The 25641-nt window shown below is 41.9% G+C and overlaps 1 protein-coding gene across 1 annotated transcript in view; it reads right to left on the bottom strand.

Annotated features, from left to right (window-relative positions):
- MYO15A (myosin XVA) overlaps positions 1-25641 on the bottom strand; it is a 137297-nt gene that overhangs the window by 101097 nt on the left and 10559 nt on the right. Inside the window, exon 2 of the mRNA XM_061569710.1 lies at positions 15664-15774. Coding sequence (XP_061425694.1) covers positions 15664-15774 — 111 coding nt within the window. The remainder of the gene's footprint in view (positions 1-15663; positions 15775-25641) is intronic.

Raw genomic sequence — 25641 nt, 5'->3', positions numbered from 1 at the left:
TGCATTTGTATACACTTACTAAACTTCCACCACTCACTCAAACCCTTTAACAGGTAACAGCACTACAGAAGTAAATGCCAAGTATGATGATCGTGCTTTGTGTGTTGCTGGTAATGTGCTTTGTGTATTGCTGGTAATGTGGCATGGAGCAGTCTACCCACTGACATTAGACTCGCATCAACACTAGAGTATTTCAAGACAATTAAAGACACGCATGTTTACCATCTCTCTTGTGTCATTTTGTATACCACCCTTAAGGTGTAGTTGTCGTGGTATGGTGCCAACCAACTCATCATCATACCCACCACTTATCTGACCATGAAGACTTTGCTGTAGGAATGATCTGTCATTTAAATTCCAATTGGTAACAATACACTGCTGAGTCTTTCGTTTGAGAGCCCCGTCTGGAGGCATGTCACTTCTAGTTGGGTGTCATTGCATGACCGCAAAAGAGATGCCGCTTTGGCATGAGGCCCAGCCAGATGCTTATTGCGTGACACTCGCGTTAGGACCACCTCAGCGTTACATCACATCACAGCCTTGTTCAGGGCATCATGCATGGCTCCCTCAATTATTCAGCATTGACAAGCAGGCCCTATTTTATGGACGAAATGTAATCCGCGGGCACCGTATTACGGCAAAGCAGGGAAACATGCAACACGGCGAACCCTGCCCTACTCCCCCACCAACCGTGCATCACACTCACACACAAAACGAGCTGTGCAGACAAAAAAAATTAACCCGTAAAAACAAAGTTTTTCACTATAAATCCTTTATATGCGTGGCGGCTAGAGTCCTCTCGTCCTCTGGCTTGAGATGGCTGCCACATATGGGTCAGATGAATGGCTGCCACCATTAAGCAATTAGGTAATTAAATATAATTTATTTTTTCCTAAAAAGTTTAAAATTTTTGAAAAAAAATTTCACGAACATTAATTGTCACGCACAACGAGTCTGTGTGCAAAATGTCAGCTCGATTGGATCACGGGAAGTGGGTTAAAAAACGACTGAAAGATTTGCACGGTCGTAAGCAAGCAAGTGAACTTAATATAAAGGATTTAAAAACAGATTGATCGTTATTCGTAAATGTTTTAAAGGGGAAATGCCTCGCTTTTAAAGTGTTTATCAAAAATATTGAGTCCTGCACGTTAAAACCTGTGCCGTATTTTAAAAATAGAGGCATCATTTAGAACCGTTCTAGGACGTGAATCAGAGCCTACTTGTTACTCGCAGAGTATGGCAGTACTACTATACATCTAAATATGTTTCGTCCATCCTGCTATTGGGCTTTTCATACCAATATTATCCAGCAATGTGTAGTTTGTAGCTGCTATCTAAATTAATCGGTAATTCATATACATTGTAATTACACTTCCATCAAAATAAATTGAGCAAATGTGACCAACTGACTGCAGCAGTGATACACTGATAGACAACTGTGAACCGGTTTCATCCTTATTGTCAATTACTCCATCACTGCTGCTGTTAAGAAAAGTGGTCTGAGGCAGCAGAAGTTGCTTAAATTTACTGAAACGTCACCTTATATATATTAACCCTTATGAGGCAACGTTATTGGCGAATAAATTGAGGTTTGTGTGCATTGTGTTTGTGCACCTCTGCTAACACAGCATCACCAAACAATAAAAAACCCCACATCAGGAATGACGACAAAACTGTAATTTTGCATTAAAAGCCTGATGTCAGAAGTGCTAGTGCACCTCTGTAGAGCAGTGTCTCGAATGTTGAGGTGGTGGTTTGTGCAAACATGCAGTTTCTTTTGATTTAAAGCTTTCGTGACTGCAGGGATTCATATTCTTGGTTCTTTCGGTAAAGTCACGTAGAAGGGAAATAATAAAATAATATAAATATAAAACAATAAAAAAAACTATTAAAACAATATTATTTTATTATTTCCCTTCTACGTGACTTTACCGAAAGAACCAAGAATATGCAGTTTCTTATTTGTTCTCCAAGCCTCAGTAGAGATACAAGAGATATAAATGCACCATTATACCTGCTCGATATTTTAGAAGTTACAAGGCAGCGTTCGTTAACGGCAATGGTGTCCTGGTGTTTTCGGCATCCGTTTCCGTACCACTGCCAACACAGTCCCTGGACCACTAAAATATAGGTGAGCGATGTATGCAGAAGAAAGGTAGAAGAGAGAGAGATGTTTTCAAATAGAGAAGACAGAGAAGAGACGTGTATTTTAGAATGGACTTATGACCAAGACAGGGTCAAAGTTCAATGCAAAATCCAACTACCTCATCAGAGAAGTAGTCCTTCTCTGTGTGCTTCTCTCTCTCCTGGGTAACTCGTCTACGGCGGCTGGAGGGCCGCTGGATACTCGCCGAGTACGAAGGCTTGCGGTCACGATACACGGTCCACTTAGCCAGGTTATCCGACGTGTTACCCGGGAGCCCCGTGTCCCCATAGTTGCTGTAGCGATCGTCGCCGCTGCCGCTTGCCGGAGCCCGAGCCCAGTGTGTGTGCACGTCCGCGCTGATGAGTTCTTGCTGCATTCGGCCACTTTGTCGGGTCCGGTTCGCTCGGGGCATCGCGAAAGAATTCCCGCCACCCCTCGCGTTAAAGCCATCATCGTCCTCCTCCTCCTCCTCAGCGTCATCTCCCTCGCTCCAGCTCTCAACCCATCCGCCGTCTTCATCCTCCTCTCTGAAGCGCTCCATCCTAGAGCTCGTGTGATAGCCACTGTGCTTACTTTGCCCTGGACGGGAGCTCCCTGGGTGATGCCTTCTCTTTTCTCTTTCACGCTGCGATGTGCCGTATTGCTCCATATCGATCCTCTGCCTTGCAGAGGACACCGATCTGTAACTTCCCTGATGGTGGTGGTGGTACCTCATTCGCTCATCTTCCTCGAAGTCGTCATATGGGTACTCATCATCGAGGTGTTTCGGCATTGTTGAGTGTGACCTGCGGCTACCCGACCTTGTTCTCTTGTAGTCCTCCTTGAGATACTCGCCTTGGTCCTGGGAGTAGACGCTTCGCATCATAGAACTCAATACAAACTTCCCAGAATTAGATCTAGATCCACTATCAGGCGCCAAATGTCTACCACTGCCCCTGTGCTTACGTCCAGAGCCCAGACACTTCACTCCAGCATAGTTTCTCATCTCTGCCCAGGGCAGGGGGCCCTCGAGCTGTGCCTTGGCTGACTTCTTCCTGAAAATCCCAATTGTTTTAGAAACCTTACCGAGATTCATTTTGCCTTTTTTCTTCGTTGAAACTCTCTTGGTCATTGCTCCCAAAAACTGGCCCATCACAGAGGTTCTATTCATGACCCAGCTCTTCAGCTTACCCTTCTTTGTGCTTGGCTTCTTGCCAATCACCAACATCTGCGCTGTCTTGGCTCTTTTGGCGAATTTGCCAAATTTCTTGTCCGGAGGTTTCTGTGTCTCAGCTGCCGGTTTATTGGAGTTTATAACCATTTTCTGGGCTGTTCTTGTCTGCCGGACTAGCCTGCTTAGCCTGCCAAACATCCCAGATCTTTTCTTTTTTTGCTTCAAGGAAGATGTCAACTTCTGTGCCGCTCTGGTTTTCCGTGCAAACAAGCCAAACTTTCCAGAAGTTTTGGTTTTAACTTTATTTGCCTCTCTGCCTTTTGGTTTAGCAAAAGCAAGTTTGGCAGCCTTCGCTTTGGCGGCAAACTGACCTGCAGTTTTTTTCTTTTGACCTGGTTTTGCCGCAGATTCCAAGTTCACTGCTAATCTGGCCTTTGACGCAAATGCACGGTGAGCTGTTGCACCAACCTTCGTTTCCTCCTCATCCTGATCTCTGTTTTTTCCATTACTCTCCTCTTCGTTGTCATCCTCGCTCTCGTCTTCGCTGTCATCTTCCGTGTTGTCATCTGGGTGCCCTGCCGGCGGCCTCCTGCGCCCTAAGCTGATCAGAAATCTGAACGTCCTCATGATGGGGTTGACCCAGCCGGATCTCTTGACAACCTTGCCTTTGACATTCTTGGTAAACTGCATGCCCACAATGGCCTTGGAGGCACCTTTGAGATTACGCGTTGGAGCCCTTTCACTCTTTGAAGGTGGCTCATTGTCGTCATCATCCTCATCATCCTCCGAAGAAGAGGCCTCGCTGCTGCTATTGCTGCCTATGTCCTTGTTGGAGACACCCTGTATCTTCTCTTCCTGCTCACTCCCTTCCCTCTCGCTGTCCTCACTTTCGCTCTGCGCAGACTCAACTTTATTTAACTTTGTAGGTACATTTTTACCTCCCCTCCTAACATCACTTCTCACGTTTTTTCCATTCCCCACCTCACTGTTGCCCCCTCGGCCTTTGTTAGGTCTACCAACCTCTGCTTTCTCATCTCTTTTGTCTTCTCTTTTAAGAGGCTTTCCTTTGTCACCTTTCTTTGCGGGAGGGTCGGCACGGCTTTTGGTGGCCTCTTCTACGGGAGCCGCTTTCCCTTTATTGCGGGTTTCTCTGCCCTTCTTTTCTGGAGGTCCTTTGCCATCGCCTTTCACTTCTGGTTTTCCGGGAACTTTGCTTTCTGCTTTTTTCTTTTCCTTCGCATTGCTTTCCTTTTGTCTCTCCTTGGTGGCCTCATCTGTCGGCTTCCCCTTGGCTCTGCTGGTCTCCTGGGAGTCAGCTGCCTGCTTGTTTCCTCTCCGTTTCGCATCAGCCTTCTTGGCCGGCATGGTGTTTATGCCTCCAACTCAACTTGAGCCAATTAAATATTAAGGAACATGTGTATTTTAAGTACGCCCAGCTATTCAGGTGACCGCAGATGCATTGTTCCTACTTTAGTGTCTATTCCCTTAGTTATCCTGAAAGCCCAAGCATGGTCCCTTAATCTTCAAATGAGACACACGTGAAATATACAAAACTATTTGAATTTTAAATTAAACACTCACATTTCTCATATATGTACAGTGTATGAGCCTGTTAAGAATAAACAGTATATAATGTGCACAATTATTTGCTAAAAACCCAAAAAAATGTGTTTCATAGATGAGTATGCGTACATTAATTTTTACGAAAAGTCTGACTCACTTTTGTTACACATAGTGACTTTACACGACATCCTACTGCAGCTGCGAAATAGCTAAACCTTGACATGAGTCTACCGTTCAAGTAAAAACAAAACAGGTGTGTTTTTCAGACACCGCAAATCCAAAAACGCAATTGTTTTAAGACCTACTGTACACGTCGATGATTTCCTCATCCAGCTGTTGCATTTCTCTTGCAAATTCCATGATGTATTTTATTCTGGTCCCACGTTGTCACACGGCACTAATTACAATCCATCTGAGTTTCACAAGGTTGATTTCAGCTGAGAGAAAAAAAAATACAGCGAAACACGCACGCAATTTTCTTCCAAATGCCGCATTAGAAATAAATGAAAGCAAAATCCATGCTGCTGCTGCTGAAGATTTGTCAATTTTTTTCGTCGTATCTTCCTTTCCTCTCGCTTGCAGCAACTCGCTGGGTGCCCTGAAAGCGCTCTTCTGCCACCGCTCTGCGGACGAGCGAGGCCCTCGCCCCCCACCTCGAGCCATGCGGTGCGCAACTTCCTGTAACTTTAGTCGGGATTCATCCCCGCCCGTGAATAATGCAGCTCCGCAAAGCAGCGGAGTGTGCATCGGCCGGCACAAAGAGCGCGGCAGGGATGTGTCACACAAACAAATTATCTTAATGAACGATCAATCAGGCTTCATCTAATTTTTTTTTTCGCCGTGTGCTCGTCGCGGAGGTCTCGATACGAGAGAGGGATCTCTGCGCTGGGTTTTTTTTGTTTTGTTTTTTTTTTACACGGATTGACACGATGTGTCACACAAACAAGTTATCTTAATGAACGATCAATCAGGCTTCATCTCTTTTTTTTTCGCCGTGTGCTCGTTGCGGAGGTCTCGATACGAGAGAGGGTTTTCTCTGCGCTGGTTTTTTTTGTTTTACACGGATTGACACGGACGTGGGTAGTAGTCTCATGCGGCGAGTGCTGGTGAAATCGCGTGTGAAGATACTTTTTTTGCAAAGCGGCCCTTCTTCAAAGCAGAATGAGAAGGTCTATTATTGTCACTTATCTATCATAGCATGTTGCAATGTGATGCTTGTAAAATACTGTTAATTCAGCGAGGAAACAAAATGGAAAACTTTTTCAACAAAGGTCACTGGTTTGGTTCTATCCCTTGGCTTGGTAAGTTGCAGCAAGAGGAAAGTTTCTTAAATCCTCCCGCCTCCATCCACCCAGCACGATAACTGGTACCACAATGAGTTAATCGGCAGGCCGCCTGTAGTGGGGTTAAGTGTGGGTGTTGCCATCTCTTCCGAGCTGTTTGATGCGTGTGGAAGAGCAGCCTGAATACCCACAGAGCCCCCCGCTTGTGAGCTCTCTTCTGCCCACAGTGGCATGAGCAAGCAATTGGAGGGCTGCACTTTGACGTTTTTATAAATGTTCGTCAGAAGATGTTAGGCAATAAATGTTCATTCGAGGCTAGTAATAATATATAAGTAAAAAACATTATTTTATAATAAAAAGACAGAATTTTTAGGGGTACATCAAATAGGACTTTTACTCTTGTGTATATTTTGGAATCCCGCGAATCCAACTGCGATGCTGGATAATATTTTTTTTACATATTTATTCAATAAACTAGCAAGTGACAACTGTAGGGAAACTGAAAAAGACACAAACAGCGACAGAGAAATGGGTAGAGAGCAGAAGACAGATGTAGTAACACAAAAAGAGACCGTAAGGGAAACAAAACAACGATCGAATCTAAAAAAGAAATGTGTTTTAACAGCTTGTGAAACTGCAAAAAAACGCATAATGGTAACCATTTATAGAAGCTGCAAAATGTTGAATAAGCAAAATCAATGACAACTAAAATCCATCAAAGCCAGAAAACCACCAACAATGGTTTTCTACAATTAAATATAAGTGGGAAATTTGAAAAAAATCCAAGCATATACACTGCCTGCACAGGCGTATACAACACTATCATTTTAAATAATTAATTTTCATTTAATAACGCAAGAAAACACATCTCACAAATTAATCTTGATACTCGGTGATTCTTTACTGGGTAACATTTATAATAAGTAAAATAAACAATAAAAGAGCGTAATTAATTTCTCTATACTGTAGGGGTTATACTCAATGTAAGTTTCAGTTTCATTTATTTTGTATAGCCCTGTGAGCCATTCGGCTCTTGAATCGGGTGCAACCGCAATAAACAAAAAACAAAAACATGAACAAGAAAACATCTTAAAGTGACTATGCGTAAAGGCTTGCTTTAAATGTTTTAATTCTTTGAAACTTTCCTCCACCACAATTGTAAATTACCACACCATGTGAGCAAGCAGACATCAGAGACACTAAGAAGATCTGACAAACTGACATTGCTCTCCATAATGGAGGTTTTTGGGTTTGATCGCGTAAATATAAATGTGTCGTTAAATCCGCCACCACCCGACACAGCCAATTAGTAGAAAGGTTTGCCACGTAAATAAAACATGCCAATTAATTACTAATACAGTACACCAGTGTGTTGGAGAGTAAACCTACAACATTACAATGTTGTAAATGTTGTGGGTTTACTCTCCAACACACCGGTGTGCTGTACTAGTAACAAATTGGCATGTTTTGTTTACTGAACAAACCTTACGAATTGGCTGTGTGGGGTGGTGGCAGGTTTAACGACACATTTATATTTACGTGATCTAACCTAAACCCCTCTATTATGGATTAGATAACTTATGGACTGGATAATATTGGTCGCGAAAGCCTTCGTATTTAACTGACATTGCTTTTGCTACATTACGTATGACAATTAGTACAATGCTGCACTATAATTCAGTGGAAGCCCACTTCTGGGACTAATTAATGTAGTTTCATGCATTCATGAAATTCCACGAATTGAGTGGAAATTCCAAATTAGGGTGGAACGGGCTGCCATCAACGCTCCCCACACAACTCATGCCGCGAGGGAGTGATGAACAAACATTTGTTCAATGATGAAAAGTTTATGCCATCCTCTGTTCTACCCTAACCCTCCTTACTTTGAGCAATTGTGTAACTGCAGCATTGGTAGCAGCAGAAACGCTGTTTTATGTGGAATCAGTCTGACATGATATGGAAACATGGAATCTGTACAACTTTGTGAGAAAATGACCACCACTCAGCAAAAAGGTAATTCAGGACAAATGTGTCATCTGCAAATTAAATTAGAAAACATTCAATAACACACCATACACGGTACTGCTATTCTCATTGTTTAGCAGCTGCAAGGTTCACAACTGTTTTTATAACCAACAGTCTGAATTTCAAAGCTACCCGGGAGTAACATCTTGTCAAGCTATCATCAAGTACCTTCTGACAGATTCGTTCACATGAAGAGGCCTCTGTGTACAAATAATATATATTTTTTTTAAATAAAGCAGGCACTCTGCAAACTGAATAATTTCTGCCCCTGTGTATATGTTATACACGTTAATCTAAAGAAAAAATACAATAATTATTTACAGAACTACCATAAATCTTTATATATGTATGCCTTGTCCAAAGAAAACACAAGCCAATGAAAGTAATATAGTGCAACGAAACTTGGTCAAAATGATGACTCATTTCCTACAATAGCGCATTCTACGTCATCCTATACAAATGTCTAAATGCACATGAAGATGTTTTAAAGATGGCTCTTCAGATCTGAATGGTACATGAATAATAAATAGTGGGAACTTCGGTGTCGTGTTGTCAGTGGCGAGTCACTGGTTGTGTTTAAACAAAACAATAATTGTCAGAACAGGTTGTTATAAACACGAACTCCACACACATGGGGAAGGGCTAAGTGTCTAATCGATCATTTCATTGGTCATTCTTGCATAGTGCCATATTTGATCAATGACATACATGCTATAAAAAAATCATTGCAGTATGGTATATACATTATAATTACTCTTTTGAACAGATGTTTTCTTTGCACGCTAAGACTATTGATTGTCACTTGCTTGAAGATTCTATATCTTAATTTCATACCAATGCTTCCTGTTATCGGACGATTTGCAGATAGTGGCACATCATACAAACACGCAGAATGTACGTGATGCTTCAAAGAAAAAATTAATCCTATTTTCTGCCATTACATGAGGTGCAAGGGTACATGGGGAGGTAGTGTGCATTGTGCAGAATGTCATAGTTGCACAGTACATTCTCTGTGAACGTGTGCTCTTTCAGTTTCAACTTTGTGCTTCGGTTTTCATGGGGTATTGTAAAATGCCATGTTTTTGCAATGACCATTGCCTCTGTTAATCATATAGCGAATACTTGTCCAGCATTGTTGTGCCATTAATAAAAAGTTTGGTGCTGAATTTTCCCTGCCATTGATTACTGATAAATATTCAAACATTACGATTAGAATGTTTCAAATGGCTGTCTCTCCCACGTGCAATTGCTAAAGAGGGGAGTTTTCCTCTCGAGTATAAAGTATATTTTATGTGCACGCATGTATTATTCACAAAGTAGGTTATTCAGTTTCAATGTCATAGCTCAAATTTCAAATTTGAAAATGACCTGCAATTATTAATTTATAAAATTAAATATCCCTTCTAGGGGCTGAACATCTTTACAAATGAGGCTCTGTAACATCTAAGTTACGAAAGATAGTGGAAATTACTCGATGGACATGGCAATCAAACCATGTGAAAAATGGCCAAAGGGAAAATACAATGTTACTATAGATTCCAGCCAATGAAAACTCGGAAATGACTGCGAAATGTATCCAATTGTTTTCATCTAATTGCTACTTTAACCCATGATTATTTCTAAGGTGGTACAAGTGCATACGGCACTCAAAGAGGTATGCAATTAAATGTTTACTACAGCTCTGCGTTTGTTAAAGTAATAGGACAAAAGTGCATGCCATTTTATTAAACTTCAACCATACTAAGCCACCTTCTCAGGCGCATCTGAATCTCTTTGAGATGTTAAATATTGATGGACCTTCTCGTAAGCTGCTAATTCGGGCAAAAAAAAACAAGCAGGTAAGGAAGAAGGAGCCCCATGAATATTTAACAACTAAGTGCACACAACTACGTGTGTCTACGTAACCTCTCTATGAAGACCAATAAGCGGGTGGTCCTGCAACCTCACACTCATTGAAAAAAAAATAACGTAACACACACCTGCCTGACGCGAGGTGTGTGTTAACCATATCCCAGCAATCGTGACCTATGACTCCAAGCTATCACCCGGACAGAATGGAAACAATATGGCCACCGTCACCTAAGCAATCTTGTGACCAGTATGAAGAAACTTTTCAATTGCATTTTCGTTTCTCATAAGCATGCATTCATAAACATTCTTTATTGTGCCTGATGAACATAATAACTCTGCTCCACCTAACCAAATGTCAAAATAAGTTACTCGATTAAAAGTATATAAACACTTGAAATGCACTTATATTTTGCCTGCACTGTTGTGTACACAAGTTTTGTGCATTCTAACAATAATGTGTTGTGAGGACATTCAAACATGTGCATTCACTAACCTTCCTTGACAAAATTCGTTCAATCACAAAGGATTGTTATGAATTGGTAACCTCTGTCCCGTGTTGTCCTGCTGAATATTCAATGTGTGGAAAGAAACACCTGCATTTGCATAACCATGCTGCACTGAAGGCAGCCCTTCCACAGATTTCTACCCTTGCTGGATCACTTCCAGCTTCAGGTTTTTGTTGCCTTCCTTTGATCTCAGTGTAGTCACAGGGCATTTATGTTGCATCGCTGAAGCCTGACTTGGACATTTGCAATTGTTAGCAGTGCTGGATTAAGGTAACCTGAGGTTCCAGGTCCAGTGCAATTCAGGAGAGGGAAAAAAAACTGGTTTTGTTCACAACAGTTGCCCTTTTTGCTTTTGTGCAGTACTGAAGTGGTCTGACACTTGACTTCCCAACTTGAATTGGTCGGTGCGAAGGGACATTTTTGGGGGGGGGGGGGGGTAGGTGTTGGAAAAGTCCAGCACCAGTCCAAAATAATAATTGTCAGTGTAGCAGGATTTAAAAAAATAACCTGAAAATGGAGAAACATTTACATTTTAAATTAGCGCAAAGTCCATTTCATCTGACTTTTATGCAAGAGCAGATAGATGGTGCATCTGTTGTACCACCAAAACCATTAAATAAATATTACTTACAAGAGGTGTGTGTGCGTATGCATAGTGTGCCATGACTGGCATCATTTCCCGAAACAGAACAAGATACATTGCAAAATAAATTATTGGTTTAGGTGGTTAGCCAAACGAAAAGTATTAATCGACTTTTCAATGAACAGGCCAACAAGATCGATTACAAAATTCTAACTTGCATTTGTTCAACAATATAAACTTCCAGCGATTTTTGTCTCAATACTCATCAGCCAGCTGTATACAAATAAATAATTTCATGTGAACTAGATGTTTACTTTATGTAGAGAAAACTCGTCTTTTAGTATGAAGAATATATCAATTAATCAATTCATGGGTTAAAATGTATTCTTACACTTGTAATATCTGCAGCAATCATGCACGTAATTATGTTTTGTCGGATGTATGCACATCATTGACAAGTGTAATTTGTTACATGCTTCAAAAATATTGCGTGTTTTTTGCGACTACAGGACGTATACAGAGCGTTGTCCTGTGTAGATTAAAAAAATAATGAGCCTGTGTTGGCAGCGGTGCCACATGTCATAAAGAGTGACTAATAACATAAACAAATACGCAGTGTAGGTGGCTGACATTACAGGCAATGGCTAAAAGAGAGCCTTTTGGTGAAATATCAGTCCACTATATATGTTTCTATTTTAATTCATTGTTCATAACAAATTATTGTTTTCATATTTCATGTTTAAGAGTACTATGTAACTTTATATTAAAACCTCATTAGAATAAGATGCGAATTTCTCACCCATCACTACTGGACATGTGTGAAAAAGAGCTCTATCGCTCATCTGATTCCTCCAGCATGAATACAGATTCATATTCTAAATCTACATTGACAAATAAGTACATTATTTACAGGCCAATTTTAATTTAAACAATATCTCAAATATAGACTCTACTCTTAACATCCTAGTTGTGTCAATAATAACTTTTTTGTTTGAAATTTCATACAACTGGTAACTTTTTGCTTGTCCAAAAGAGATTGTCCCCTTAAAATGTTGATGAGATTTGATGTAAGGCATTTTGAGATGCGGAGGCATTCAAGTACCCCATGAATGCAAAGATCAATATTGTCATATATACTGTATATACGACGGACAAATGGGGAGACATTCTCTGATTCTCTATGTTATTGTCTATTTTTACCAGTTCCAGGTAAAAACTATCTATTTTCCTTAAACTATGTTTGATCATGATGACACTATGTAACACAATTTTTGTTCCTGGGTAGTAAGTGTATTTTCTAATTGCTTATGCCTCAAAAGTATAGAAAATGGCTATTATTACCCACAAACTTTTCATTTGTAACCAGGACTTTATGTGAAGGAATGACACAAATGCACACGTTTTCTCATTGAAAATAGGTACATTTCAAAATATCACTGTCCTGGTCACAAAAGTGTAGTAGGTTCAATGAAACGTAGACGACGTAGTCAGAGGCGCACTTATTTATTATAACGTTTCACTCAGCACAGGCCAATGTATACAATACTCGAAGGGGTAATGGCCCCTTCACCCGTCTAACAGGGAGACCCCAGTAACTCTAACCGGCTAGCCTACTCCCAGATCCTCCACTCGAGAGCTAGGGGAGGCTAGCTGATCCAGCTCTGGTCAAGCTAGGATCATGGCACCCTTAGCCACCAGACCGGCTCTTACAAGAGCATCGGCTCTGGGCTCTCGGGGCCACGCCACTGGCTTGCCCTGGTCGGTCCTGAGAAGGATAGCGATCCAGGGGAGTCCCAGGGCCTATCTAGCCGGTCTTCACTCTTCGCTGGTTTAAGCTAAATACTGAACCCCGAGCCCACCGGCTCACCACCTTATATAGCAACTCCCCCCCGAGGGGTGGGGCCGTGGGGGATCACAGCGCCGTTACAGCCCCCCAGGGCTAACCGATGTGGACGTGGATGTAAGCATCCTTCCGTGTGTGGGCATAACCACCCCTTGTGTGTTTGTTCGCCCTCCCGTAACACCCCTACAAAAGCAAAGTTTGTGGGGAATAATAGCCATTTTCTGTACTTTTGAGGCATAAGCAATTAGGGAATAACACTTACTATCCAGGAACAAAAAAAATTGTTACACAGTGGAACATCAGATAAGCTCTGATTCCACTTGGCAATTTTTTCTATCTGAGTTTGTATGGAATTGCCTTTAGTGTACTGTTTCATTTAGGAATGTAGACTCTGGCACAGGCCAACTCTCGATATCAGATCTTCAAAAATTAGGATTTTTTTTTAGCAAAGGGATAGTTTGTGCTGTCACAATGTGACCAGGAAAATTGCTAAAATTGACAATCTCGTTAAACCTCCCAGATGTCACTGTATGATGTTGGTAGAGTAACGGGATCAACAAGGAAGATAAGGAATTGACTTGAATTGTTAAAAAGTGTATTCTGCTTCAAAATTCGTTTTCAAGAGATATCAGGCCAATCCGCAGCATATTTCATGAAGCTCCAATGTCTCTTTGTATTCTTCTTACCAAGCATCTAAAGCAGGGTTTTGCACTATTTCCACTATTTCAAGACATTTACTCTCCAGGAACCCCAACCGTTTTAGTGCAATGTGGGGGTTCTTTTGACATCTACCCTTAGATTAGTTTCTTACCCACAGTCTGGGAAACCGTGTACTCAAAGTGCAATCGCAAGTTAGTGACCCCACTGTTTCTAAAACGGAACACTTTTGTGCCTCACATTAATTAAAACAGGTGACGCGCCACAAAAGCCACACGCGGGCCTCCTCCGAGTGAGTGTCTCGGCTTTGTCGATGTTTAATTTATGAGATTGGGGGGGTGGGTGGGGTAGTTATCGCACGGACCCGATATCATCTGCCACCGGCTCATATGTCGCCAAAGAAAGGAGATGCTATGCTTGGACACAGCCTGACAAAACACGACGTGGGACCGGCGTGGCTTTTAGCGAGATGAGTGCCGCGCACGTGCCGAGCTGTCCCCGTGTGCGCGCGTCTCTGTCTGCCGTGCAGTGGCGACACCACGCGCCCTCTGCGTACGAAGAGCACGGTTTTTGTGTCGGGGGTGGGGGACGAGAGGCAGGGCGGTCAGCTGTGCGACGCGGATCGCGTTTGTCGTCTCAAGTTGGCTCAACTGAGAAAGGGTGGAGATTCTAGTTTCTTTTACTCAGGGTTTAATGTGAGAAGCAGCACAATACCTCGCCTGGACTGCATCTATCTCTCTTTTGGATCGCGATGAAATAGGGGCTAGTGTGGGTTGGTGAATAGTCATCAGCTGAAGAAGAAGCATTATCGTTAACATTGTCATCATACTCTTTGGTTCTTTCGGTAAAGTCACGTAGGTGTAAAAAAATACCAAGAATAGAATATCTACGTGACTTTACCGAAAGAACCAAAGAGTATGGATTCCTGCAGTCACGAAAGCTTCAAATCAAGATTGTTATCATCTTCATGACCACTATCCTCCTCATTCATCATTTATCAGCATCATCACCATAATAATTACCATTATTGCTGCCATCAACATAATTATAATTATCATCATTCTAATCACTGTCATCGTTATCATCGTTATCGTAATTATAAGGGCTATAGTGCAGCAATGTGGCAGCTTGTGGTGAGATTAATTAGAAAAGGCACCCTTAACGAGAGAAAGCACATTTTAATCTAATCTATAATGGGACACACCTGTAGTACGGAGCTTTGAAGGTGGGGTTGGTGGACCTCAGAGAGATTGTCCACAGTGCCTGAAACAACCATCTGGCAGGGCTGAGGTGGCCAGTTAATGATAAGCAGTTTGTCGACCTGTCTGTACAGATCTTTAAGTTTTGCCTTCTCGTTTGCATGGGTGTATATCCAGTTCTTCCAACAAATGAAAACGATTGACAAAGGTGATGCACACTATCATTAGCAGGATCCTCGTGACAGTCTTGAGATTGAGTGATGCTGTCTTTTGGTAGCTTTTTACAGTTATTAAATGTGTGGTGTTGAAATGTCACGGTATGTTTACTCTCCGTATGTTCTACAATTTTGACAAAATAAAACAACCTCAGGGTTAATCCATGACATATGGACACATGCGTACTCAAATACAAAAGGTTATGAAAAAGTAAAAAATCCCTTACACTTATAGTGGAATAGTTTTTTTATACACGTACACGTATTTTACAGCTGTATTGCTAATTACTTTACATCTCTAACGTCCTTTCAAAATCAGGGTTCATTTAGTAATCCCTTGTCCATAATAACCGTGCGTATCACTTATAAAAATTGTGTTTTGAAATTGTATTTAGGATCGAAAACGGATCATGAATAAAAGATGGCCCAAAACTTAGTTTACCAAGGTAAAGTGTAACTTACCATTTCATGTATATCTTGGTAAACTAACTTATTGGGTGCTAACCCTGCATTGCTACTCTGGGACCCTGCTTTTATGGGATTCAGCCTGATGCACACTTTGTCATCTGTTTTCTCAGTGGTAGGCGTTTTATGAGCTTACCCAGCCACGGACAGATCGGCCAAAGGGCTTTGGGTTACCTTGTTGTCGAGGAGATTTCTCACAACTGTGGGACGGTTCCCGGTCGACGCTTTGTGCACCACGCCTGGTGCCAACAGTCCGTCATCAAACTCAAACCACACGGGCGCCCCCTGTGGGTGATACAAAGAACAGCATCAATGAGCGTTAATACAAAGATGCCAAATTCTAGATTTGAAGTTTTTCGTGACTGCAAGGATCCATACTCTTTGGTTCTTTCGGTAAATGTCACGTGGGTGAAAATGATAATAATAAAATAATAAAAATGTGAAACCGAATAAATTATTTTCGATTTAAAGCGTTCGTGACTGCAGGGATTCATCTTCTTGGTTCTGTCGGTAAAGTCACGTAGAAGGGAAATAATAAAATAATAAAAATAAAACATTAAATAATTCTCACGACGTTTCGGCCACAACGCAAGCAGAATTATTTTATTATGTTTTATTATGTTTATTATTTTATTATTTCCCTTCTACGTGACTTTACCGAAAGAACCAAGAAGATAAATTATTTTCTTTTATTATTATTTTCACCTACGTGACTTAGACCGAAAGAACCAAAGAGTAAGGATGCCAAACTCAACTGTAGACGTCAATCCATTCAGCAGAGAAACTACGACGTCGATTAGTTTAACAAAAATGTACATGAACAGAAAGGCGATCTCGCAGTACGGCACTTTAGATAATGGTGCAAGTTTCCTAAGTCTCCCGGCTTCCGCCAGGTGTGCTGGGTGAAAGTGAAGGTCGTCCCACCTCTTCCAAGACGTCTGGTCAGCGTGGAAGATTTGGGTGAAATACCACATTGGGGACATTCTGAAGAGCTCCCTCTGGTCAAGGCCTTTCTGCCAGCAGTGGTAAGAGAAAGTCATTTCAAGGCTGCATCTTTATCTGTGTGAAAACTATAACTATGTTACGATAAGTTATTGGATAAAATGGGCAATAATACAAATTTTTAGTTCACAGGTATTAGTTTACTTTGTTTTACTTTATTATTGGCCTTAAATTTCAAACATTTTTTAATGTAATACAGTATTTGGGAACCCATAAGACAACATTCTATTCTTGGAAATTTGCTAATGTTATAACATATTTATGTTGTTCCTGCCATCTCCGGAGAAAGGGACAATGTATATCCCACTGGGACATCTTGGAGTGCATAATCTGAAAGAGTGCCGGTTCCCCCGCATTAGTGCATTTGTTTTCAATGTATCTCGAATGACACTGCAGTAATAGTAACATTACAGTCTAGACACTATGCAGAACGTATCCTGGTAAACTCATACACAGCAGTCATATTGAGGCACACGTTTTATCACCAAATTACTGCTGGGGCCTGATTCTTGTGCATCTCAATCATTATAGGAAGCAAGCACACTTATAGCTCTCTCGTGTTTTCGGCGAGTACAGCGTGAAGTTTGGCATGATGTTTGACATTTCTACCCACGTGCTAGAAGCTTCTTACTGAACTGAACAAACTGAAGAAGCGCTCAGCATGTGGTGTGGGTTGTACCGCATGTTCAGTTCCTAAAGAAGCTCCTAGAATGTTGAATGAAACATCAGACATCATGCCAAACACGGCACATCCCAAAATAAACATCAGAAAGCTATAGAGCACAACCGCGAAAACCTACGTACAATTGTGGCAGACTTACGGCCTCCTCGCGTTCATGCGATAATGATGGTTATTAACAAAATGCTTTGGTAGATTAAATGTGCTCATGATTATTCCTTAATGGGTTGATTATTCTTGTGTGTGCAGCTTTATGCAAAGTTACTGCAGATAGTTTAACACCTAGGCTTTCGCGACCAATATTATTCATAATCAACGTTTTTGGGTTAGATCGCGTTATTTATAAATGTGTCGTAACCCTCCACCACCCGATTGGCCGTGTCGGGTGGTGGAGGGTTACGACACATTTATAAATAACGCGATCTAACCCAAAAACGTTGATTATGAATTACTGCAGATACGCTGCCAAATATTTTTGTTACCAAATATTTAGTGATTTTTCTGCTCTATGGTGAGACATGAAAAGGGCACCTGGTTGGTGTCCTTGCTCCAGGCATACAGTATTCCAGAAAGCAAATAGCTCTATTTGTAAACCATAAATCTCCCTCCACCAGGTATAACCAAGAGTGGTAATTTTATAATTATTATTTTCCAGTGTATTCAATTACATAAGCAATTGTAAATCGGATGACACACGGTTACATTGCTGAATATGCATGCAACCTTGGGGGCAAGAGGCACTTCTAGATAACTCTGCCATGGCCACAGTGCGCGACTGAAATTATGTATCGCTTTTCAAACACAATCATTATCAGTCGTAATAAATCCACTGATCAACGAAGGCTTCCCCAAGTCATTGTCATCTGTCATGGAGGTCCATCGTTAAGCGATTAGTCGTTAACGGGGGTGATCGTTAAGAGGCATTCGACTGTAAATGGAACGGAATGGAAGCATACCATTTTGATCTCTACCCTAAACCATATCATTGCATATTATGTTCACACTTTTAACAGACAGTATGGGCCTTTGTGCTAAAACATGCTCTGACAACTTGTTACAGGAACCTGAACCTAAACAGCTGGGACCTTGTCAGAGTCTCAGTTTGACTTTAAACTACACATCACATAGCAGTGGGAAAGCTGTAAGGCTGTGTGGTGGTAGGTGTCCTGAAGACCTGTTGCCTACCATCACAATGTGCCCACTGTTACTGATAATACACCCTATGCAGGCAGCACGTTTGACATCAATACATGCAACATATCTGCACAGGACATGGTGTATTGAGAAATATGTGTACTAGGGCAATTTGATCTCCAGCAATATTTGCCATGCTTTCAATGTAAATAGTTGTTCGCAAGAATTACTCCCGTGGTCACATTACAGTTGGTGTGGATACCACATTGTTTCAAAGGAAAATAACACTTGCAGTGTCAATTCCCAAAATAAGCTTTTACATTGAATGAGCCCAGTGAGACGGCTGAGATCAAGAGACAATTCTGTGTGATAGGAGGTGGCTCTGACAAGGCCAATACAATGAACAAACAACAATAGTATTATGCCTGAGTAAACCCTTCCACGTTTTCAGTAAGCCAGGCATATCAGGAACAACCAATCTGTTTGCACATGGACAGCTTTTGACCACATATCAAGCATGATCCACAACCCACTCGTGTACCACGAGAGTCATAATAGGAGCTCAGTAGTCATAATAGGAACTAAATGCTTGCACCACACGCTCTCTCTAGAATGCTTGCTGAGATATTTTTTCCTCTTATTGGTGGTCCTATGCATCCACCTATCCGCAGCCTCAATCACGTCAAGTGTGGGAGCATAGGCGCAACACCACAAGTTTCAAGTTTCATTTATTAGGTATAGCCCTGTGAGCCATGCGGCTCTTGAGTCGGGTGCAACCGCAACAAACAAAATATGAACAGAGAACATCTTAAAGTGACGACGCGCAACAGAAACATCCTGGATAAACCAACAAATATTCCAGAAGAAAAAAACACCGTATTACAATGCTGTGTGCAAAAATCCCAGTGTGATGCAAGTCAAACAATAACAACCATAAGACAATTTAGATTACAGTTATCAGGCCAACTCCGCACTTCCGCAAGAAAAATGGCTTAACCATATGCTTTCGAAATTACCAAAAAAAAGCTATAAAAACAATGTAACAACAGTAATCATAGGAACTGTGATTCAAATTTAACAATAAACGATATACATAACATGTACGACCAAACTTGCAGCCACCCTCCAGCGCCAACCCCTAGGGTCCCTCTTGGGGAAACAACCCAAGCGAGCCCACCTCCTAGGGGCTCCTCGAGGCAAAGCCCCCAAGCAGGCTCCCTCCTTGGGGGTCCCTTCTGGCAAAACGCTCAAGTGAGCCCCATTCCTAGGGGTCGCTCATGCAAAGCCCCCAAGCAAGCCCCCTTTCCCAGGGGTCCTTCCTGGCAAAGCCTCCGTAAGAGCGCGCTTTCAATCTGCAAGTCTCAACAGGAGTGGTCGATTAACCCCTTAGCCTCCTCCTCCATCCACGAGGTTCTCTAGCTCAGAGAAACTGGTGACAGTCGGCCAAGGGGGAGCGTGGAGTCACATGCCCAAAGTATCGAATTTGGCATTATCATATGATGCAGGTAACAAAACCCACCTTTCGATTTAAAGCTTTCGTGACTCCAGGGATTCATATTCTTGGTTCTTTCGGTAAAGTCACGTAGAAGGGAAATAATAAAATACTAAAAATAAAACAATAAAATTCTCACGACGTTTCGATTGCAACACAAGCAATCATAATCAGGTGTGAAAACCACAGCAAGAAAACACATGATGATGATTGTTTGTGTTGCAATCGAAACGCCGTGATAATTGTATTGTTTAATTTTTATTATTTTATTATTTCCCTTCTACGTGACTTTACCGAAAGAGCCAAGAATATAAAACCCACCTTGGTTTCGTCCAGCAGCCAATGATTAGACACAAAGCCTTCTCATTAGTATCTAAAGATACCTGCTAACAACTGCGTTTAGTCGTGTCCCCAATGATCCCCTGAGCACAAGTACCTTTAACACAGAGCTTCGCCCTTTTACTAAGATGATAGCAATGATAACCACTGTGATTAAGTTAATCCAATAGACCAATCCCAGTTTTCTTGGAACTATGATTCTGAACTCTGGATAAAGCTATTCAGGTAAGTGAACGTTTCCGAGTCCTCGACATTTTCGCCATACTATCTCTGGACGTTCACAAAACAATATCCAATTCATAACATGGAAGAGACATGTGCGTGCACACACACATGCACATGGACCACACATGCAAAGTCAAACAAAGACAAACAATCTCCCAAATCGTCATACGGATTGTTGGGACAAGTGCTTTTAGCGAGCACCTATTAAAGCTGGCCCCAGCACACAGGAGGTGGACAGCGCCACACCCCTATCTCTTCCTCTTTTCATCACCTATTTCAAATCTGCTCATTAGCAAAACTATTTATAGACAGACCACCTGTGCAGGAAATGCAGTGTCGGATTGTACTGTGTACAGATGGCTTTAGCCCACCACCATTCATAGACCTCCCTTCAAGGATGCATGATTGTGGGGAAATGTCAGACTATTGGTGGCTACGCTCTCTGTAGTGTAGCCGACATTTCTCACTTGGTAAATGAAAGAAGATGTTGTACCACAACTTGTTGTCATGAATCTTTAAGTAGTAGTTTAGCCAAAAGAGAGCACCTTCTGCACCGTACGTAGGGAACCGTGCTAATCGGAGATGCGAGGAAGGAATTTGCAACTAAACACAACATTAGTCGAATGTTTTCGTATGGCCAAGGAATAACAGGAGAAATATTTATGAATTTGTATTTTCACGAGCTGAAAACCTGTTGCTATGCAACGGGAAATAAGACAGCTGTAATTTCCATGCTCATATCACAATATTCCTGTACTTATCATATTGAATTATTGGTTTTAGTTTTAAAGGTAAAAGTGCAACCTACAGTTACTTGCTTATATCACGGTTGGAGGAAGGGCATTCACTCGAGGGACTTCTGTAGAGCAGCGGTCCCCAACGTTTTTGGCACCAGGGACCAGTTTCGTGGAAAAAAAGATTTCACGGACGGGGGGGGTCATCATTGGGTCTTTCCCCCTTTTCAATTAAGCTCTCCAGCGACGTTTGTTTCTTACTCATTTTGGCTAGGGGTTAGAGCTTGTGGGCTTACCAAAACTGTGACCGAGACAAGTGCGCAGTGTAGGAAAGAGGTGCGGACGGACGTGGTCAATAAAATCATGAGCGGGCCACGCGCGGACTCACCGCTCACCTCCTGCTGTGCGGCCCGGTTCCTAACAGGCCACGGACCGGTGCCGCTCCACGGCCCGGTGGTTGGGGACCCCTGCTCTAGAGGGTGTTTTGGCCTCCTGTTCTACACTGGCCAGATGTCTTTAATCAGGTGGGAGCACCCACACTATAACCTACCCCACCAAATGTGACCTGGCAATCGGACAACTGTTGAAAATCCTCTGACAATTTTCAAGAGCGTACCCTTACCCAAAACACTTTTTTAGAAATTACCTATTCTTAAGATGAAAAATATTAATAACTGTACCTATGTAACAACCATTACATAGCATTATGATAAAAAAAATCATCCAAATATGCCTCGAATTAACTCTCCAATTACATTTCCTATTTACATAGTACAGGGTGATCCACATAGATAAATCATAGGGAAACAACATTTGTTTCAAGCCACGACACATATCCCACCGATCTTAATACAGTTTTTGTTATATTTTAACTCTCCTCGGTAAGACATTAAGCAATCACTTTTACAATTCAGTTACTTGTTGAGTAGAAAGTGCTGTTAGAGGGTCATTCGAAACCAGCAGGGTATCTATAAATCCACCGTCCTATTTTGTAAACACAAGTAAAACATGTCTCCCGGCTCAGATGAGCAAATGGTGTGCTCATCCCGACTGTCAACTCTGAAGCCATTGCCAGAGATTACAACCTAACTATGATGGAGGTCAGTCTCTCACAAGGACAACATACAGAATGTCATCTGCTTCTATCTATATATATAAAATGGAAATTTGTGAATATGTGTGCCTGTTCAAAATGTTTAGCGTACTTCCCGATATGAAATTTGCCATGTGAGTACTTTCCAGACTGTACACCATGCAAAAATTATAGAAATAGACTTTGGTATTTTTTTTTTTTGGGGGGGGGGGCGCAATAATGCATATATTTGCACGGCAAGTGAGCTGTGACGTCACATCTGTCATGGGACCCGTATGCGGAAGCGTAACGCAGTGTCTGCTCATGTCACGCATCCCCCCCCCAAATGTGTTGCAGGTCTCAGGCGTTCTTCGCGCAGCATTGTTGCTTTATTATTTCAGTCGTTTACTGCCGTACGCACCCTGAAAGTTGCGTGTGTCTGCAGCAAGCGCGTGTTTGTGTTCCTATGGACGCGAACGCGTTTGTGTGTGTGGGGAGCGGTGGTGTAGTGGTTAGCGCGCTGCGCTACGAACCCAGCGACCCGAGTTCGATTCTCGCTCACGGCCACCACCGGTGACGATTATTTGAACCGGTCCTGGGCCTCCCCTAGGTCGACTCAGCCTCAAACGAGTAACTGGTGTTGTGTATGAACCTCGCCACTGGGGAGACAAAGGCGGCCGGGCGTGATGAATCCAAGTCCTGGGCGAAGCCGGGTAGTAAAGCTAGTACAGTATAAATGACAGGAGCATGGTGCAGTGTTGGACAGTGTTCACTATAAAATACTCGAAATAGAAGCTCACATTACCCATTGCACAAGGCTTAAATTCAGCTTGTATGCGCAAGCAAACACACCGTTCAGGCTTTGTAAATGACGATTTGCATAGAAGACGGTCACTAATGGACGCTGTTGTAGGCATACAATAAGTATGTTTTACGTAATCATTACAAATATATACAGTGTATTTGCCAAGATCATGCATTACACTATGGTTGGAGGACATTTTCCATCAACATTTAAACAAATGTAGCTCTTATCTACACCTATCTCATTGCCCCATGATTATTTCTCATCGGTATCTCTCTTCGATCATCTCATCTACCTTTTGTCCCATTCTGTCACCTCGCGACATCTCTATGCAGCGGGTTTCTAATATGAACAACTTAAAATGTTATCTTCATTAGGCAATTCACGTTGAAAAAAAACTTTTTTTTTTAACGCAACAAATTTTTTTTATGAAAAGTTATTTTTTTTTATTAGAAAAATAATTTCTCATCACCAGCTGCTTGGTGGGGTGGCGCCCCAACGCCCCTAGTGGACGAACCGCGCCCGTTTCTATCAATCGTCTCTTCCGTCATCTCACTTGGAATTTATTAATTTGAAGGGTTGTGGGTGGGCAACCAAAAATAGTTTCTGTTTAGAACTCCAATGGGCCAGCACCACCATTGAATGCACGGGCATCGGGACAATTTTGAAGCTATTTTCATTGGGTGGCCGTTCAATAAAGGATCTCATGTTGGGGGACCAGCGGGTGGGTGTGAAGGCTTATTAGTTAAAGGAGTACTGCTCATGACCTTACCTCTCTGTCAAAAAGTTGATGGTAAATGGCCCTCAACCATGGTGCAATGCATGATCTCGGCAAATACACTGTATATATTTGCAATGATAGCATTAAACATACTTGCTGAGATAATGAGACAGAGAAAATGAACACAATGGAAATTCTCAGTATTAAAAGAAACACAAACTAAAATACATGTAAATGGGCAGTCACCACAATATTTCTCAAAACACGGATCGTTGCTTGTCATCTAATGGAACGTGCTTCAAACACTGTGCTGCGAATGACATTTTAAAGTGTTCTTATCCTGAGTTTCAACAGAGCCGTCCCTACAAAGCATGTGTGCATGGGTGCTGTTATTGTCAAATAACACAGTAAACCCACGACACGGCACTTAGCAATGATGCTGTGTACATACACAAGCTATTTCTTTCGAACAAGTAAAGCAATAATACCACTCCACAGCTCACACTGTGAACACTAACGCAGTGTACTGTGGTCGCAATGTGGCAGGTGAGGCAGCACAGGCAGGGGTTGAGACCTGTCCCGTTTTCCCAAGACATTCTATATTTAAGATATCAAAATAAGCAGACAATATTTCTCCTTCATATACCTGTCTCTCGACATTCAAAATCATATTTTATTTGTTACACAAACCATCAGCCGCATGCCCTTCTGGGAATGCATAATTTCGGCAGTATCGATTGAATGCAACCGGCTTTGACATCGTGTCGCATCAGCAGTATGGCTTGCTTGAATCAAATGTGGTGAAGTGCCGATCGTAGGCAAAGATCCTCTATTAACAATGAGTAGTTTCCTGGGAAACCTGCAAGTCTTCCCAGCACATTAAAAGTCCCGATTTTTGCCAGTTGTGCAATAACTCACGCGACAATACACCAGCTTTAGAAAGTGCATATACAAGTCGTGATCCCCTATTCTGGTAGTGCTATATATTCTTCTCCCGATTAAATGATCCAGGAGTTTTATAACTCCGAGGTGGCAACCCTACGAAGCACAGGGTACCTGCTGGAGAGAGTCGAGAGGACCTTCCCTTGGCCTGGCTTGTCGCTGCTGCTGCTACTGCTGCTGAAGTTGAGACGTGTGCGCTGTTACCGCTGCTGTACAGCAAGACTCTGCTGCTACTTAATACCTTACACGCTTGTTGAACCAGCTGCCCGAGGTGCGCTTACAGTCAACAATAAATGGGCCTTTTGTATGACTGCTCCGTGTTGAAATATCCAATCTGAGTACACCACCACCCCCCTGATAGGTGTTCAAATGTTAGATTGCCAAGGCACGTTAACAATTACAATACGTTCCGTATGTATGTGTTATATCCACTATGTAAACTGCAGTTTACTAATAATGTTTAGCAATAACAAAAATACATTGAGAATGAGATAAGTAAAAAAAACTCAATACAATGGTTATAATTCAGTGACTATGTGACAATTGAACACATTATGAAATATAATTAATATAAGAGGTGGACTGTGTTGGAAGATTAAAATAAAACATGTTTGTTTGCCTACCTTTAATGTCCCATTATAATTGTTAAATTTACATTAAACTAACGCAATAAAGGTGTACTCTTTTGGTAATACAGAACATGTATTCTTTTGGTTACTCTATATTCACCTTTGACCAAATGACACAGTGTTCCAGATGTCGTCACATCTCGAAAGCTAAGCAGGTTAAGTTGGGATAGTGCTTAGATAGGTGAACACCACGCATATAAGATGCTTTCAAGGGAAGCTGTAGTTCCACGTGGTGGATAAGAGAGAGCAGTGTAGCCAAATCCATTCTTGCTCTGTACTTCTATACTTCCACATATGATCTTCGCCTTCACCTACCCGCAATGATGAGCGTGGTAAAGTATGGTCAAATAACGCCCATGACCCACTTGGCGTAGGGAG

Source organism: Lethenteron reissneri, chromosome 44, assembly GCF_015708825.2.
Source record: "Lethenteron reissneri isolate LAM-NWPU_2019-01 chromosome 44, ASM1570882v1, whole genome shotgun sequence".
NCBI lineage: Eukaryota > Metazoa > Chordata > Hyperoartia > Petromyzontiformes > Petromyzontidae > Lethenteron > Lethenteron reissneri.
This window is presented reverse-complemented; position numbering and strand designations above follow the sequence as displayed.